A 17687-nucleotide genomic window follows, 5' to 3' on the forward strand; every position below is an offset into this window, starting at 1 on the left:
AAGGGCCTGGGGTCCTGGGATTGAGTCTCACATCAAGCTCCCTGCAGGGAGCCTGCTTCTCCCTCTGCCTGTGTCTCTGCCTCTCTCTTCTCTCAGAAATGAATAAATTCTTAAAAAAAAAAAAAAAAAGCTGATCACAATGCACTAAATGGATTTCACAAACCCACCAATGGCTCACATACCGCAGTCTGAAAAGCACTGCAATAAATCTCTGCAAGAGACAGCAGGAGAAGGTTTACCCCGTAGCTCAGGCAGCAGCCCTGGCTCCCTTCCCTTCCTCTCACACCTGTGCCCTGAGCCTGCGTGGTGCCCGAGCTGGACCCACGCCAGGTTGGCTCTGGATGGGCAGCCACGCCAGCCTGGAGCTGAGGAGCCCCTTTGTGGCTTACTGTGAGTGCAGCCTTGTCAGAGGCTCTCTCCCTGCAGAAAGAGAGAGGAAGAGATTTCATCATTCCTCGGGCACTGACAATGTGCTGGGCCCTGTTCTCAGTTCTTCCCACAACCTCACAATGCCCTAGGAGGAAGGCATCATTCTTCCCATTTCTCAGATGAGAAGACAGAGGCCAAAGAGGACACATGACTGTGGAACAAGGATAAACAGGACTTGTCCCCCTTTGGAGTTTGGACTGTGAATTACGCAGGGAACTTGGCCTTCCAGAAAATGCAGTGGACATTGATGAATAGGATGAATAGGTGACTGGAAGAAAAAGTGCAGGAGATACAGGGAAACAGAAATAACGGGCAAAGGGGAAGCAAGCACCCCGACCAGATGGCATCTGTATTAGCAGAAACAGCTGCACACAAGGGGCGCTGACGTCAGAGGGGCCAGAAGAACTGGGGCTCCCGCTGTGGATTACCACAACTGGCTCCAGTCCTAGGCCGGGGGAAGCAGAGCAAGACAGAGTGGAGAGGGCCAGGCCTGCCCACGTACTCTCCTGGTCTCCTGCCCATGAGGGACACTCAGAAAAGTGAAAGGCTGACACAGCCGATGACCAGAGGGGGGATAGGCCTGTTCCAAAGAGTTCCTTGCCCATCCCAGGGGAGGAGGCCTACACGCTATGGCTGTGCACACCAGGGGAGTGAGGGCATGAGCCCGCCAACTGCACAGAGAACATGTATGGCCAAGACAAAGTGGGGGAAAAAAAAACAAAACAAAACCGACTATGGTAGCGATTTTGGAAGGGTCTAATGGAGCCCTGTTATACGGCGGGGAAAATGGGATTTGGGATAAGGAGATGTGATTCATGCTCCTGCTCTCTGCTTGTGGTACAAATAATCGCCGAGCACCTACTACGGCACCAGGCCCTGAGATAAGCAGGGGAGGGACCCAGTGAACAGGTTCAGTTATGAACTGGCCCTGAGAAAACAGGTCAGGAGTTGTGTGTGCCAGAGGGAAGGATGAGAGCTGTTGGAAAACTGAGAATGAGTTAGGTTTCTTTGTTTTTTAGAGTTTTCATTTTTTTTTAAAAGATTTTAATTATTTGAGAAAGAGAGTATGAGCGTGAGTGGGGGGAGAAGCAGAGGGACAAGCAGACTCCCTGCTGAGCAGAGAGCCCCACACAGGGCTCAATCCCAGGACCCTGAGATCATGACCTGAGGCAAAGGCAGACAGTTAACCGACTGGGCCACCCCAGGACCCCTAGATTTTTCATTTTTTTTTATTCTTTTTATTTGATAGTCACACAGAGAGAGAGAGAGAGGCAGAGACACAGGCAGAGGGAGAAGCAGGCTCCATGCACCGGGAGCCCGACGTGGGATTCGATCCCGGGTCTCCAGGATCGCGCCCCGGGCCAAAGGCAGGCGCCAAACCGCTGCGCCACCCAGGGATCCCTAGATTTTTCATTTTTATGTTAAAGTAATCTCTACACCCAACACGAAGCTTGAGCTCACAACCCTGAGATCAAGAGTCACATGCTTCTCCGACTGAGCCAGCCAGATACCCCCATTTTTTTTCTTAACATTTTTTTTAAATATTAGTAATAAAGACAGTGGAAACAAAGACAGTAACCGCAGCGTGTTGAGTGTGATGATTGATAAGGTGCACAGGGGCTAGGGAAGCTTGGAGAAGAGCATCTCTCCCGCTCAAGGAGGCTCAGGGAAGGGTCTCCAAAGATGATGCTCGTCCGGCATCTGGTGGCATTTTCTCCCATGGAGAGTACACGGAATCCCCTTCCAGCCGTCGCAGCAACTGCAACATTCAGGGACAGGAGAGACATTTAAGCAAACCCTGGAGCTCTAAGGGGTTCCCACTGGAGGTGTGAGACGGGGCTCTGCCTATTCTCCTGCCCCCTGACTTTGGACAAGTCCGTAACCTTTCTGTAAACCTTTCCCTGAGATTCTGTTTACTAAGCTTCTCGGGAACATCCCCTGTGAGCCAGGCACTGTATCAGATTGCGGGGCTCGGGGAGTCAAGTAAGAGCCACGAACTCCTACTGTCAGGAAGCCTGTGGTCTGGGGGAAGAGATGGCACCAAGGACGGATACGCGAGAGTCAGGAACAAAGCCCTAAAACGAGGAGGCAAGTAACGCTGCTCAAAGAAGTGATGATGAGTAGGTGTTCCACCAAGCGGAGAGAGAAAAAAGGCATCTCTTCTTCCTCTTTTTAAAGTTCTTATTTCTTTTTGCCAGAGCACAGGCAGGGAAGCGGACTGGACTCCGGGCCGGGCAGGAAGCCGGAGGCGGGACTCGACCCCAGGACCCTGAGATCGTGCCCTGAGCCCCAGGCCGACCCTAGCCGCCCGAGCCACCGGGCGCCCCCGCAAAGGCAGTTCGGGTTAAGCAGTCAGGGAAGGAAAAGGCAGTGATGGTCCTAGATCGGCGAGGCCTCGCGGGGTGGCGATGTCGGGGTCCGGCGGGGTCCACCGCAGCGACGGCGGGTGCGGGGAAGGCGGGGCCGCAGCGAGTCCCCGGGGCCGCGTGGCCCTCCCCGCACCACCGCCACCGCCTGGCCCCCTGGACAGACCCGGGCCCCAGCGACTCCCAGAGACCGGCTGGAGGCAAGCCCAGCTGGCCAGGTCACCGACTGGGCACAGCGGCCCCGCCAGGGCCCCCGCCAGGGCCCCCGCCAGGGCGGCTGCCCGAAACCTCGGGGTCGTGCCGGAGCATCCTCCTTCCTCGGGGTCTTTAGCCCGCAGCCAGCACTCCGCCTCCGGAACCGAGCCTGCCTTCCCCGGAACGGGGCGGGGGTCCTCGGCTCCTCCAGTTTCCGGAGGGCACCGAGGCAGAGGGGGGCGGCCCAGGAGCTGCAGCGCCCGGAGCCACGCCCCCTCCCGCCCCTTCCGCTCGTGGACTCCTCCCCCGCCCCCTCTTCCGGACCCTCCTCTAGGACCCGCCCGCCTTTTCCGGCCCCGCCCCCGAGGGCCACCCCTCTTCCGGGCGCCCGAGGGCCCGCCCCTTCTTCCGGTCCTTCCCCCTGTGAACCCGCCTCCTCTTCCGTTTTCTCTTCCCCTCCCCCACCAGAAGCCCGTCTTCCGGTCCCTAACTGAGGCTCCACCCCTTCCGCTGTGCCGTCTCCCGCCATCCCCATTGGTGGGAAATCCAAGCCACCCCTCAAGCTGCGGAGAGAAGCGTTCCGGGTTGCCTGTCCCCGGAAGTGACGTTAGAAAGGCCCTCCCCCCGGAAGTGACGAAGGGCGTGCCCTTGACTGGCGGGGAGGGCCGGGCAGTGAGTGCATCCCTCCGCTCGGGCTGCAGGGAGGTAGGAGGCTCGTGGGGGTGGCTCGAGGCGGTGTCGCGGCGGAGACACGCTCCGGGCCTTCTCCTCCGCTGGCCGGCGGCCGAGCGGGCGGAGGCCCCGGGCGGCGGGGGGACCTGCCCCCCGCGGAGCCGGGATCCCCGGTGGCGTCGGACTCCGTCCGTCAGACACGTCCCTTGGTTTTTAGGACCCCACACTCCCTCCTGTTGCCGAGCCCCTTCGTTCCCCTCGAGCTGTTGCGATTCCTCTCCTGATCCTTGGACAACCCCCTTTCCCCTTAATTTCCCGTTAGAAGGCCTCCTAAACGAGTGATAGAGAGTTGCAGACGGCCTTGGGTTCCAGTGTTGACGCTCCTTTAGTAGTTGGGTTGGTTGCGCGCGCAGCCCGGGCTCGTCGCCGGGGTAGGGCCCGGCTGCCCGCGGGTGACCCCGGGGGACGGGCGCGCGGGCGCGGGAGGGCGCGGCTGCCCTTGCCCCAGCAGGGGCTCCACCAGCGGAGCTCCCGCCCTCCCTTCTGATCCAGTCCCGTCCATATCCCGACTGCTTTTTGATTGCCAGCCCAGTGTTCCTGTCCTGGTGTAGGATTGCTTCTGCTTTTTGATTCTGATGCTTCGCTTAACCTCTACTCTCAAAATCTTATATGTCATTTCTTGGCATTTTTGTTCAGGCCCGGAAATCCTGAGGCGCCCCTCTCCCCCCAGGACCACCCAAATAACCTTTCTTTTCCTGGTGAATTGGCTTCCCGAACTTTCTGCCTTTCCCCCTCACAGATGGCTCAGCGACTTCTCCTGAGGAGGTTCCTGGCCTCCGTCATCTCCAGGAAGCCCCCTCAGGGTCGATGGGCACCTCTCACCTGCAGGGCCCTGCCGTGCAGCCCTGGTCACCTGACAGCAACACCCACCCAAGCCCGGTCAATATACACCACCAGAGTCTGCACAACGACCTTCAACATCCAGGATGGACCTGACTTTCAAGACCGAGTTGTCAACAGCGAAACACCAGTGGTTGTGGACTTCCATGCACAGTGAGTCCTGGGGGTCAGCAGAAGAACGTGGTGCTACTTGTTCAGGAATTTGAGTAGGGACACCTGGGTGGCTCAGTGGTTGAGCATCCGCCTTCGGCTCAGGTCGTGATCCTAGGTCCTGGGATGGAGTCTCCCTGTGAGGAGCCTGCTTCTCCCTCTGCCTGTGTCTCTGCTTCTGTCTTTGTCTCTCATGAATAAACAATTAAATCTTAAAAAAAAAAAAGTGATTTATTGAGTAGCTGTCATGTCTCAGTCCCACGTCTGATGCTTCACGTGCATAGTCTCATTACAAAGACGGGTAAGACCCAGTCCTGGCTCTCAGAGATGGAGTGTAGTCTGATAGGACACAGACCAGTCAACAGTCTTTAGAGCTCACTGTCACTGGAGCAAGCTGAGAAACACTCATGTTCTGTGTCTTGCTGCCCAAATGGCTGAGAGTCCCCCTTCAGCTTGGACCAAAGCAAGAAAAATAGGACTAACTATCTCATTTTCTGGCTTTGGGTGTATACCAGTTCCTGACCCTGCGGATGAGTTGATTTTTAACATCTTGCCACCAAAACTGGGAAGGGCTGGCAAAAAGTTATCAGTGGCACCACAGTGGTGCCCAAGCACGCAGGGGATGGGCAGGGTTTTCTTTTCAGTGCTGTATGTAAGTTTGTTGTAGGGGTAGTTCAATGCTTATAGCCACCTGATTGTTAGCTTGGCCTTTTTCATTTCTGGACTTTGGGTCCCGACTAGCCACCTAGCTACAAAAGAACTTGGACAAACCCCTCAGATTGAGGCATCCTGGTGTAGCCTGGGTTAGACGTTGGGAGGCCTTCTGGGCAAATCTCTGACAGATTGTTTTGCTTTCTTTCCTGTTCTTTCTCTCACTCACCATGTTGCCTTGGGCTGGCCATTGATGTCCTCATGCCTCCCTTTCTTCACTTATAATAGGAGATGAGGTGTTGCAAATTTGTGAGTTCATTAATTGAAATCTCTGAATGTAAAGCGTTTTAAAGGCTGAGACTAAAATAACCATCATGGGCCGGGGGTTCATGGCAGGCAGAGCCTTCTCCCATCCTGGTATAGTGAGCACTCCAGAGAGGACTTCCAAAATGAATGATAAATGGGATTATGCCTCATTTTCTTCTCTGACAAAGTAAGATGTGAGTTTGTTCATTCAGTGCCCGGCACTATCCATACCACCTGTCCTCACAGGGCTCACCACCCAGAGGGGAGCACCTGTGATCGGTGCAGTGCTAACAGCTGACCCAGGGCCTGGGGGAGGACACAGGATAACCCAGTGATGAAAGAAGACATTTGGAACGCAACACCAGCCTCTAACCAGCTCTGGGACCTTGCCATGAGTTCCTTAACTTGTAGGATCCTTCATTTCTTAGGAAGGTGTTTTCCTTTGTGGGGTTGAGGGTTCTGGGCAGTAAAAGGTGAGAAGATCCCAGCATAGCGACGAGCATGTTGTAGACTCCCCCTGGCACTGGCTTCTCCCTGTAGTTCTGGGTCCATGAGGTTGTCTGAAATAACTCCACAGCCTCATCACTGCTTTGAGAGACATAATCTCATTTATTCAAAAGAGGAAACTGAGACTCTAGAACAGTCAGCTGGTTGGTGAGGAGTCCCTTTTGGAACCCAAACCTTTTAACTTCAACTTTCATATTTTTCTGTGCGGTGGTGTATTTCTCTTACGCGTGCTGAAATAACCTTTATCAGCGTCTTCCAATGAGGACTTGTGTTTTAGAAGCCTGGGACCTTTGAAAATCCCCCTGCTGCAGAGTTCTGGCTTTATCATTGGGCATGTCAACGTTACAGGTTAATATTCAAAGGTTGTAAACAGAGCTGACAAGGACAAAATGCCCCTCAGAAAGATGTGGGTCAAAGGAAGGTTCTAGGGAGACAGAAGATGGATTGCTGAGCACTCTTGTGACGAGATGCTTCCTTTCTCCCCTTCTGAGGTGGTGTGGCCCGTGCAAGATCCTGGGGCCCAGGTTAGAGAAGGTGGTGGCCAAGCAGCATGGGAAAGTGGTGATGGCCAAGGTGGATATTGATGACCACACAGACCTCGCCCTGGAATATGAGGTATGAATCAGCGGGGAACTGCCGCTGTGCAGCTGGTGTTGGGGGTGCTTGTGACCCTGGGATAGCTGGTGCGGGACATGTCTTGGGGACCACCAGGTAGCCAATAAGGGATGTCTCAGTTTTTTTCTGGAGCTTTCAGGAGTTCAGAGCACTTTGCAGGTGTGACTATATTGGTCCTCTGAGCTGCTTATGTCTCTTCACCACCTTTAGGAAGTGGAATGTATGATCCAAAACACCAGCTTATTCTCTAAGGCTTGGGACATTGATGCATTCCTTCGTTCATATATTCATCCATGCACATATTCATTTGGCAGTTGTGTGGGAGCCCTGCCATGTGCCAGGCATTCATGATTCTGGCACAACAAAGATGAACTCCTTGTGTCAGGCACTCTCAGTCTAGCAAGAGAACAACAGGTAGATCGTTTCACTGTATGGTGAGAAGTGCTGAGAGCAGAGGTGCACAAAGGAAGAAGACACTGATTGTTGGGGTGCAAGGGAAATGCTTCCCATTAGGGGGACCTCTGAGTGGGGCCACGGAGGATGCATGGAGAAGCAACGCCAAGAGCACGGCACACACTGAGACAGGAGGGAGTCTCGTGTGTTTGGTTGGGGGGTGTGTTCATTCAGCAGGTGTGTTTTCTCTTAAATACCAGGTGCTGTTACTTGGTTGTTGATAAGGCAGTGAACGAGGCTGAGAAAATCCCTGCCTTCATGGAGCCTGCATTCTAGTATTTTTGATGGGTGGTCGGCACACTTTTTCTCTAAAGGACCAGGTGGAACATACTTGAGGCTTTACAGGGCATTGGTCTCCACTGCACGTACTCAGCTGCCATTGAAAATAGCCAGAGACCGAGGTGCCTGGGTGGCTCAGTTGGTTGGATGTCTGTCTGCCTTTGGCTCGGGTCATGATCCCAGGGTCTTGGGATTGAGCCCTGCATCGGGCGGGGAGTCTGCTCCTCCCTCCCCGTCTCCGTGATCTGCTTACTTGTGCACTCTTTCTCTTTCTTTCTCTCTTTCAAATAAATAAGTAAAGATCTTTTTCTTTTTTTTTTTTTTTTCCTTAAAAAAACGGAAGGGGCAGCCCCGGTGCCACAGCGGTTTAGCACCGCCTTCAGCCCAGGGCCTGATCCTGGGGTTCCCGGATTGAGTCCCATGTCCGGCTCCCTGCATGGAGCCTGCTTCTCCCTCTGCCTGTCTCTGCCTCTCTCTTTGTCTCTCATGAATAAATAAATAAAATTTTTTAAAAATAAAAATAAATAAAGAATGAGGGAGAGGGACGGAAGAAAGGGGGAAGAGAGAGAAGGAAGGAAGAAACAGCCAGAGACAGTATATAAACAAAGGGGCATAGTTGTGTGCAAATAAAACTTTATTCACACAAATAGGCAGCAGGCTCAGTTTGGCCCATGGGCCATGGTTCACTGATGCCTGCTTTAGATAACAAGAACAATGGGAAAGGAGCACCTGGGTGGCTCAGTGGCTGAGCATCTGCCTTCTGCTCAGGTCATGATCCCAAGGTCCTGGGATCTAGTCCCGCAGGGAACCTGCTTCTGCCCCTCTCTGTGTGTCTCTCATGAATAAATAAATAAAATCTTAAAAAAAAAAAAAAAAAAACTATGGGGAAAAAATAAGTCAGGAAAAGGAGATGGGGCTAACCATGGGGCTGGGGAGGGTTTCATTTTTAAAAGGGTGGGTGTGGCAGGGACACCTAGCTGGTTCAGTGGCGCATGTGACCGTTAATCTCGGGGTTGTGAGTTCACGTGCCATGTTGAATGTAGAGCTTTAGTTTAAAAATACATAAATAAAAATAAGTAAATTAAAAAATAAAAGCAGGCTTGGGACGGTCTCCTTGAGAAGCCTGACATCTGAGCAAAGACCTGAAGGGAGTAAGGAAATGACCCAGGCAGCACTTTGGAAGAACAATCCATCTCCCTCTGTCTGTGTCTCTGCCTCTGTTTCTCTGTGTCTATGAATAAATAGGTAAAATCTCTTTAAAGGGGTGGGGGGCAGCCCTGGTGGCTCAGCGGTTTGGCACCACCTGCAGCCTGGGGTGTGATCCTGGAGACCCGGGATCGAGTCCCGCATCAGGTTCCCTGTGTGGAGCCTGCTTCTCCCTCTGTCTGTGTCTCTGCTTCTCTCTCTCTGTGTCTATGAATAAATAAATAAAATCTTTAAAAAAAAAAAAAAAAAAAGAACAACCCAGGCAGAGCAGATACCAATGCAAAGGCCCTGTGGTCAAAGTGAACCCGATTTGCTCATAGAATAGCAGTGCATGTGTGCCCGGAGCAGGGGATGCATGGAGTATTGGGGATACCCTCCAGCTTTGGAGACCAGAACAGCCGGAGAAAGGGGAGAAGTGCACTGTGGCCAGTAGCCAGCGTGGAAAGCTGAGGAGGGAGTGAGAGCACAGGGGGTGACAGTCGGCCACAGACCGAGGGGAAGGGGTCTGGACAGCCATGCTGAGGATACTGTTATTACAGAGCCGGGGTCATGCCTAGTGTCCCGTCGCCAGATCTGGCTCCCTGGCACATTTGATCTAACTTGGGTTCTTTTTTAAATACTGAACCAGCTGTTAATGTTTATAACAGAGATTTCATGTCAAAATCCAGATTTCTGGTTCTCTTGAGGTACTTGGACCCGGCCAGCGTGAACCTTCATCCCTCCTTCCTTCCAGTGACCGAAAGAGGGGGCCTGTTCCCTTGTCAGGATTTATAAGTCCAGGCTCGGCTCTCATGAGACCAGCTCAAGTGGAGGTGCCACCTCCAGCCAGCCCCCGAGGGGCGAGGGTGAGAATAGGCTGGCTGCCTGTTGCACTGGAGTGGGAGTGATCACCCACCCGAACATCAGGCTGCCCCAGCCAGAGGCAAAGCCGCTGGTGACCACTGCATTTGGGAGAGGGGTGTTGCCGAAAGAAGACTATCCGTGGCACTGAGTGACTCAGGGCTGCTTACAAGGGCTTGTCGGGGAGGGATCACTTGATGTTGTTGTGTTAAGTAAACTATACCCCCAGTGTGGGGCTCAAACTCACAGACCCAGGATCAAGAACTGTATGCCCTACTGACTGAGCCAGCTGGGTGTCCCGAGGTGTTTTTTTAAAGATCTCCTGCCGATCTTTCGGGGGGTGGGGGCAATTACTGGCCACTCAGATGCTCCTCCCTTTGTCCTACTTGTCCAAGGCCCACAGGGGCCACGAGGCGGAGCTTAGGGCTGGAGCGGCTAGGACATCCCCGGGGTAACTGGCAGGCATAAGGTGTCTTAGGCCAATTCCTGCCAGCACAGCAGTCAGCCTCAGCCAGTGGGACTCTCAGTGGACACGCCGTGAGCCCCAGCCATATTCCAGGATCTGTGGTTAGCCGGTGCAGATGGCAAGAAGAACCCAGTTCCCTCCAACAGTGGTCACACTGGTGATAAGGTTCCCAAGATCATCCCCACCTGCATTCTAGGGAGCCTGGTGATGTTGGGCTGGCCACCGAGGTCCTGTGATGAGGCCTGGAGAGCGTGTGTTACAGGATTGGCTCCCTCCTTCCGTGCTCTGCAGTCCAGATAGTGTGTCAGTCACACAGGACCTCAGGACAGCTGGGCCCACGTCACCTGGTCCCAGCCCCCTTGTTTTGCCAAGCCCCGGGCGGATGTCACTGCTGTGCTTAAGGACCTCCAGCAAGGGTTTTCCTGACCCCCTCCCCCAGCCCTTTCCTTCCTTCACACCTGTACTTTTGGAAGAGAGCCTGAAGGAGATGTTTGAGTTGAGAGATCCCTAGTATCTCCTGAGACAGCTTCCTCCTTTTCCAAGTGTTGGGTGAACATGTGGGAGAAACTGCTTTAAGTTGTATTCAAGGAATTTGGTGCCTCTACCTGAGGTTTCCAGAACACCTCCCCCAAGCCAGGCACACACCCTCTGGGTGAGTCTCCCTCCTCACACACATTCCCCTTGTACCACACTTCTGCTTCAGCTCGTCATCCACCCTAGGACTCCACTGTCTCCCAAAGGAGAAGGAAGGGAAAGGCTGGGGGCCTCAGGGTTTCAGTGTCCCCCACCCCACCCCCATTTGCACACTGCCTTGGCTTGGCCAAATGAAAAGCTCTCTCCTCTCTCATCTCTTCGTCCCCACTGAATGGCCGGGCATTCCCTGATCGTTCAGACCCTGACAGCTACTGGGGGCAAAGAGCAGATCCAGATGTGGACCTTTGAGCCTTTATGCTTTCCTCTGGGGCTTTTTTGGACTTGACGCTTGGAGCTGTTATGCTTTTACTTTTTCCTCATATATAGAAGGCCTTTAAAAAACGTTAGAAAAACAGCCAGGTAATAAGTAATAAGGGGGAAACGTCACCTGTCATCTTGCCATCCCAACACAATCACTGTCAGGATTTGGGGGAAGTGGTTTAAGCTTTTATTTGAATTTTTTTCCTCTTAGTGTTTCATCTAACCTCATAGACATTTCATTGAATAATTATGTTTTGGTGCTAGAAAGTATTGTATTCAATCATTACTATATCCCCCTATTTTGAAAGTATTCTAAATCAGTGCTTCACAATCATGCATATGATCTGGGATGTTGCTTAAAAACAGATGATGGATGATTCAGTAGGTCTAGGAAGAGCCCAGGATTCTGCTTCTCTACAATCTTCTCTGTGACCACTGCCAGCAGTTTGGAACCAAACATCAAGATGCAAAAGTTTCAAAGTCCTATGCTAGCCTTCTGGGGGCGTGCAAGGGTTCACACCTGCTGGTGTCCATCTCGTGGGTTTGGACAAACGTACAGTGACATGCATCCACCGTTACGGTTTTGTACAGAAGAGTTTCACCATCTTAAAAATCCCCTGTGCCCCACCTTTTCCCTCCCTCCTCCCCTTGGGCCCCTGGCAACCACTGATCTTCCTACTGTCTCCATAGTTTTGCCTTTTCCAGAATGTCATATAGTTGGATTTGATTTTTTTGTTTGTTTATTTAAGTAGACTCCGTGCCAAGCACGGAACGCAGCAAGGGACTTGAACTCCTGACCCTGAGATCAAGACCTGAGCAGAGATCAAGAGTCAGACACTTAACTAACCAAGCCACACAGGTGCCCCATTATTTGATTTTTTTAAATAATTATTTCCTGGGGTGCCTGGCTGGTTCAGTTAGTGGCACATGCAACTCTTGATTTTGGGGTTGTGAGTTCAAGCCCCTCATTGGGTGTGGAGATTACTTCAAAAAAGAAAATCCTAAAAAAAGTAATAATCATACTCATAACTTTCTCCAAGAATCCTCCTGTGTCCAGAGGCTTCTCATTAGAAGCGTGGAGTCAGCCTTCCCGTGTTTCCCTACGTGGGCTTCCTCGCCCTGCTGGGACTCAGTAGCTCTGAGGCCAGCGTGTGGCAGTTAGACGTCACGGACAGCCGGGCCAGACGGATCCTGTGTCAGACCACAGCTCTGTCACTTAGTCACTCAGCTTTTGTACCTCCGTCTTCTCATGTTGAAAGCCCCACCTTGAGGTGAGAATTCATGAAGTAGAGGATGCAAGTGGTTAGTGTCACCCCTGACACTTGAGGAACCCCCGGTCTAGCAGCCTGGCCGACAGTGATCTTTTCCTTCGCGTCAGCTCTGCACTTAGCTGAGGAGGTTGCCAGCCTGCTGTGACAACTGTCACTGTGTCTGTCCCTCGGTAGGCCCTCACAGAAGGGGAGGACTGAGCAGGACCATCGAGCTCAGTGGCAGTGCGGCCCGAGAGCTGCCAGTTAGTGGGAACCAACCACACACACACACTCATCCCGCCCTGATTTCTCAGGGTCTCAGGTTCAGCCTCGAAGGCTCCAGGTGGCGTCACAGAGCAGGAGAAGCAGCGCATCCTAACATGTCTGTTCACCTTTCCTCCAGCCACTCAGTCCCCTTGGTGCTGCTAGAGTTCAGAGGGAAGCAGCATTCTTGCTCCACCACGGCCCCCTCACACTCAGATCACATTCCAGAGGAATGCGCCAGGGACCTGTGCACTTCCATTTAAGGCAGTGTTTACAAGCACCAGCCCCTCCAGATTTGTGAGCCAAACACAGGATCGGCAAAGCCACATCCTCCTCCTTGCCGGGAGGGAGGTCGGTCCAGTCCCACCCCGGGTACTACAGCAGTGGCCTGGAAAACCAGCTTCTGGCCAGCCTGTTGCTGTGTGTACTCGTCTGATTTAGACTGACACTTCAAAGAATGCCCTTGGTCAGTCATGACTAGACCTTGGAGAGTTTGCTGTACGTCTGACTGCAGTGTGGCCGTGTGTGTGTTTGTGTGTGTGTGCGCGCGCGCGTGTGCACGCCTACACACACATGAGTTTACACAAACGTGATCGTGACAGAGCTGGTCTGGTCTGAAAATGGAGTCCACTGCGAGCATAGTCCTACTTAGAGGACACGCAAAAACAGTTAGACCGCTTCTCATATATACGACATAGTTTTTATATCAGTTGAAGAAACGGGCCTGGGTAAGATCCAGTTAGTGATTGCACCTTGTCCCCGAGTTGAGGGGCTGGATTTGAGGTGCCCTAGCTGCCATCACAGGCCACTAGAGGGCGCATAAGAACACAGCTGGGGAGCCGGGCTGGCCCATTCCGAGTGCGTGACTCTTATTTTAAAAGATTTTTTTTACAATTTTTTTAAAATTTTTATTTATTTATGATAGTCACACAGAGAGAGAGAGGCAGAGACACAGGCAGAGGGAGAAGCAGGCTCCATGCACCGGGAGCCCGATGTGGGATTCGATCCCGGGTCTCCAGGATCGCGCCCTGGGCCAAAGGCAGGCGCTAAACCGCTGCGCCACCCAGGGATCCCTTATTTTAAAAGATTTTATTTATTTATATGAGAGAGAAGGATAGAGCACAAGTGGGGAGGAGAGGGAGAAACAGACTCCCTGCCGAGCAGGGAGCTGGACACGGGGCTCAATCCCAGGACCCAGGATCATGACCCGAGCCAAAGGCAGACCCCCAGCCAACTGAGCCACCCAGGCACACCCCCAGTGTGTGACCCTTGATCTCAGGTTGTAAGTTCAAGCCCCAGGTTGGGTGTAGAGATTACTTGGGAAAAAGATCTTTTTTTTTTTTTAAGATTTTATTTATGTATTTATTTATTCATGAGAGATACAGAGAAAGCCAGAGACACAGGCAGAGGGAGAAACGGGCTCCACTTAGAGAGCCTGATGTGGGACCCTGAGCCAAAGGCAGACGCTCAACCACTGAGCCACCCAGGCGTCCCCCCCCCAAAAAAATCTTGAAAAAACAAATAAATACACAACTCTGGGTCCTGGCCTGTGCCCGGAGACAGGGTGAGCCACATGCTGGACCTTTGCAGTTCCTGCCACCTCTTGTGTTACAGCCATGGACAACGAGGGCAGGAGCTAGTGGTAGGGCCACAAGCAGCAGCACCCACGGTCAGGCCCCTGCCAGATGGGTCTGCCTGCATCTTCCCTCTGAGAAGTGTGTCAGTTACCACCTGCATCAGCCCCAGGACACTCCCTGCAAGAGCCTGAGAACACCCAGAGCCGGTGAGGGGAGGAGGGGAGGAGGGCAGGGCCTGCCACCTGGTGGGTGGCACCCAGCTGAGGTGTGAGAGCGGCCTGTCAGGCCCACAGCTCCTTTTGTAACTGACCTGGGCACAGTTTGAACATCCTGACTCCTAAGTCTGGCTTCCCAGGATGACTCATGGGCAGGACAGTACTCGGAATTGGTGAAGACTTGAGATGTTTGTGTAAATTGCTGTTGTTACTTTGTAGTTAACATGTGTAAGAAAAGAATGTTTATCTTGTTCTGTTTACCCTTTTAAAAAAAAAAAAATGTCTACAAATGTCAGGCAGGGAGCCCAGGGCACAGAAAATGCTTGATGCCAGAGTGGGCAGTGGGCCTCATTACATGCCATGGAATCCGTACGGGTCCCCTGAGGGAACTTGAGAACATGCTTCATAGGCCAAGAATGCTGCCTCCATCCCCCTAATAAATAAACCTCAGCTCCTACATGGCCGAGGCCTTCATCCCACACCGTCCAGCATGAGTCACTGAGTTTCTGGACCCTGCTGGCCATTCAACGGCCACGAGCTCATGTGGCTCACATGGGGCCTGTGTTAGAAGCTCCTGACGTGCTCCCCGTAGCCACCACTTGCCGGGGGCTCCTGCACACTGGGCCCTCTGCCAGGTCCTGACACTTGAGGGCCCTGCCAGGTGCAGGGCACATGTTAGACTCTGCTCGCCATGCTCATGCAGCCCCAGACCTGGTGTAAGTGCTGCCAGCAGCTCCATTTTGCTGATGGGAACACAGAGACCGTGCTGACGGGGCCTGCCTGGAGCAGCTCAGCGTGAGCCAGTGGCAGACGCTGGGGTCAGCCACTGCCAGAGCCTGGGCTCCTCGCCGCTCAGCTCTACATACGAATCTTTCATCTCTGTCCTAAACCCTCAAGGATGTCCTCAAGGGAGATCCTGTCACCCCCATTTTACAGAAGAGGGTGCCGAGGCCGGGAGCAGAGCCAGGACTCAGGCTCTCACGTCTCCGGGCTACCCCCCTATCCCCACCCAGGCTGGGCTGCCCCTTGGGGAGCTTCTCTTGGCCCCGTAGCTGCTCCCTGCCCCCAGCCCTGGCCTGCAGCTGTGTGGGCTATTTTCATCCCTCCTGTCACTGCAGCCAAACCACTGGGCCAGTGAGTCAGTCCTGCGGTTCGGGGAGGAAGGGGACCGCCAGGAGCCCACAGTGGAAAAGTCTTTCCAGTGGGCGGGCCTCCAGGCCCTGCAGCACCCCTGCACCAAGGGAACAGGCCCTGCCTGCCGCTCGGCCAGTCACTGCCCTGCAGAAACCACCAGCCTTCCCCACGACGGCTGGGGAATGGCCGATGAGAACAGTTCACCTCCAGGTAACATGGTCTCCCTCCATCTCCTCCCCCAGGTGTCCGCTGTGCCCACTGTGCTGGCCATCAAGAATGGGGACGTGGTGGACAAATTCGTGGGTATCAAGGACGAGGACCAGCTGGAGGCCTTCCTGAAGAAGCTGATTGGCTGACAAGCAGGGAAGAGGCCTGGCTGCCCTTGCCCACCAGGGCCCCTGCAGTTCGAGGAGGGGCCCCGTGAGAACTCTGAGCCCTTCCGTGTTGGCCCTTCCTGCCTCCTCCCTTTTGCCCGGCCCCCATGGGCCCGTGCTTTGGAGACCAGGCCCCCAAACATGGGTGCCCGGCTGACCTCCAGGGTGGCTACCCGGGGAATGGTGCTGCCACTGACCTGGGGACAGCCATCTCCTACCCACTGTCTTGTCTGCTCCCACTAGGGCTTGTCTCTGTCCTCCCAGGATGCTGGAGAGAGCCCCAGGCCAGCCCACAGTGCCCCGTGCCGGGTGACAGCTCGGTCCACGTCGCCCTGGTCCCTTCTGATCTGCACCCTGGTGCCTGGCCCATCTGTCTCCTGCATTTTTCTTTCCTGCTGCTGTTTTGTAAAAAGAAAGAAGGAAAAAGAAACCCAAACAAGGGAGAGTAATATATAATTCTCTCATTTTTTGTAGGTCTGTAATAAAGAACTTTATGTGATCCCTTCTACCTCCTCCTCTGAAGAACAGACCCTGGGCCCCACGCTAAATTACCCTGTAGCCACCACCCCCCAGAGCCACGTCCCTTCCTTCTTCCCAGGTGCCAGGGCAGAGAACACACGGGCAGGGGGAGGGGGGTGTCCCCAGACCCCTGTCCCTGGGAAGCCTCACTGTGAACAACCTGGACCAATAAAGCTAGGGTTTGCACTGTTGGCGGCTTCCGTTCTGTCTGGGCTCTGGAAGCATGAGGGGCGACCCCTCCCCAGGCTGCTGGGCTGCTGGCCCTGCGTCCTCTGGCTCTGCCACCCTCTTGCCCTCGACCAGCCGCTCCTGTTACTGATGCTGTTGTCACGGTCGCCGCTGTCCGGGCACCACCTTCATGTGCAAGCAGGGCAAGAGGATGCTTGTTCCCTTTATGCAGATAGGGACACTGAGGCTTGTGCAGTGCAGAGCCGGGGCTTGTACCCAGGTATGGTTGCCTCTGAAGCCTGGGCTCCTCCAGCTGATCCCTCTGGTACCTCTGGGGCTTCCTTCTCCACCAGGCAGTAGGCACACGGCCACTCCTGTGGGAGCCAGGCCCCCTAGGGGCTGGGCTGTGTTTCCTGTGTGTGCCCTAGGAACCCTCAGCCTCGGAGCCAGGCTCTGTCCCACCTTGTTCCCAGCTCCCCTGGGGCCCAAGGAGGAAGATACCAGGCCTGCCAGCCAAGAGAGCCTACCCCCATCTCCCTCGTGGGGCCGAGGTGCCAGCTTCCTAGGGACCACAGGTGTTTGACAGCAGGGGTATCCTGGCACCCTTGCCCTCAGCCTTGGGGTGCCGTGTCTACTCCCGGGTGCGTTGCCCTCAGTCACTCTCATGTTCCTATTAAAAGTGCCTGTGTCGGGATCCCTGGGTGGCGCAGTGGTTTGGCGCCTGCCTTTGGCCCAGGGCGCGATCCTGGAGACCTGGGATTGAATCCCACATCGGGCTCCCGGTGCATGGAGCCTGCTTCTCCCTCTGCCTGGGTCTCTGCCTCTCTCTCTCTCTCTGTGTGTGTGACTATCATAAATAAATATACAAAAAATATTTTAAAAAAAAAAAGTGCCTGTGTCATACCTGGGTCTTTGAGGGGTCCACCCCAGCACCGCCTCGGGAAGGCTGCTGTGGGGAGTGGGGCTGCCTCAGAGCAGCCCCTGAAAGACCTCTGACCCAGGACCCGTCACAGGCATACGGAGGGGAGATGAACCAGCAGCTGTCATTAGAGGGAGGCCGAGAGCTCTGGGAGGATGGGCAACAGCAGCCAGCTCTCCGAGGGCACTAAGTGGGTGCCAGGCCTCTCGAGGCACCCGACCCCACAGCAGCCACACAAGGTCAGCATCCTCACCATCCTTCCCTTTTATACGTGAGAC

At 54.2% G+C, this 17687-nt stretch overlaps 1 protein-coding gene and 1 long non-coding RNA gene across 4 annotated transcripts; one reads left to right on the forward strand and one right to left on the reverse strand.

The window, feature by feature from the left end:
- Positions 1-1999: 1999 nt before the first annotated feature.
- On the reverse strand, positions 2000-3362 carry LOC144323795 (uncharacterized). Of its 2 annotated transcripts, none has more exons than XR_013389134.1 (2): positions 2434-3362; positions 2000-2188 (listed from the first exon to the last, which is right to left on the reverse strand). It is a non-coding gene; the product is annotated as an uncharacterized LOC144323795 (long non-coding RNA). The 2 variants fall into 2 exon arrangements; XR_013389133.1 differs by having other exon boundaries at positions 2428-3362.
- Positions 3363-3538: 176 nt separating this feature from the next.
- Positions 3539-16513, forward strand: TXN2 (thioredoxin 2). Of its 2 annotated transcripts, XM_077914657.1 has the most exons (5): positions 3539-3695; positions 4462-4715; positions 6668-6791; positions 15672-15790; positions 16276-16513. In XM_077914657.1, exons 2-4 carry the CDS (start codon positions 4462-4464, stop codon positions 15783-15785), a joined length of 492 nt encoding a protein of 163 aa, XP_077770783.1. In that variant the 5' UTR covers positions 3539-3695; the 3' UTR covers positions 15786-15790; positions 16276-16513. The 2 variants fall into 2 exon arrangements, with proteins under 2 accessions (XP_077770783.1, XP_077770781.1); XM_077914655.1 differs by having other exon boundaries at positions 15672-16513.
- The last annotated feature ends 1174 nt before the right edge of the window (positions 16514-17687 follow it).

Source organism: Canis aureus, chromosome 11, assembly GCF_053574225.1.
Source record: "Canis aureus isolate CA01 chromosome 11, VMU_Caureus_v.1.0, whole genome shotgun sequence".
In the NCBI taxonomy this organism is placed as follows: domain Eukaryota; kingdom Metazoa; phylum Chordata; class Mammalia; order Carnivora; family Canidae; genus Canis; species Canis aureus.

Bases quoted from the DNA above. Each gene is read 5' to 3' on its own strand.
- TXN2 (XM_077914655.1), top strand. From the start codon at position 4,462: ATGGCTCAGCGACTTCTCCTGAGGAGGTTCCTGGCCTCCGTCATCTCC. The intron at 4,716-6,667 runs GTGAGTCCTGGG...TCCCCTTCTGAG, and splicing joins GTTGTGGACTTCCATGCACA to GTGGTGTGGCCCGTGCAAGA. The intron at 6,792-15,671 runs GTATGAATCAGC...CTCCTCCCCCAG, and splicing joins ACCTCGCCCTGGAATATGAG to GTGTCCGCTGTGCCCACTGT.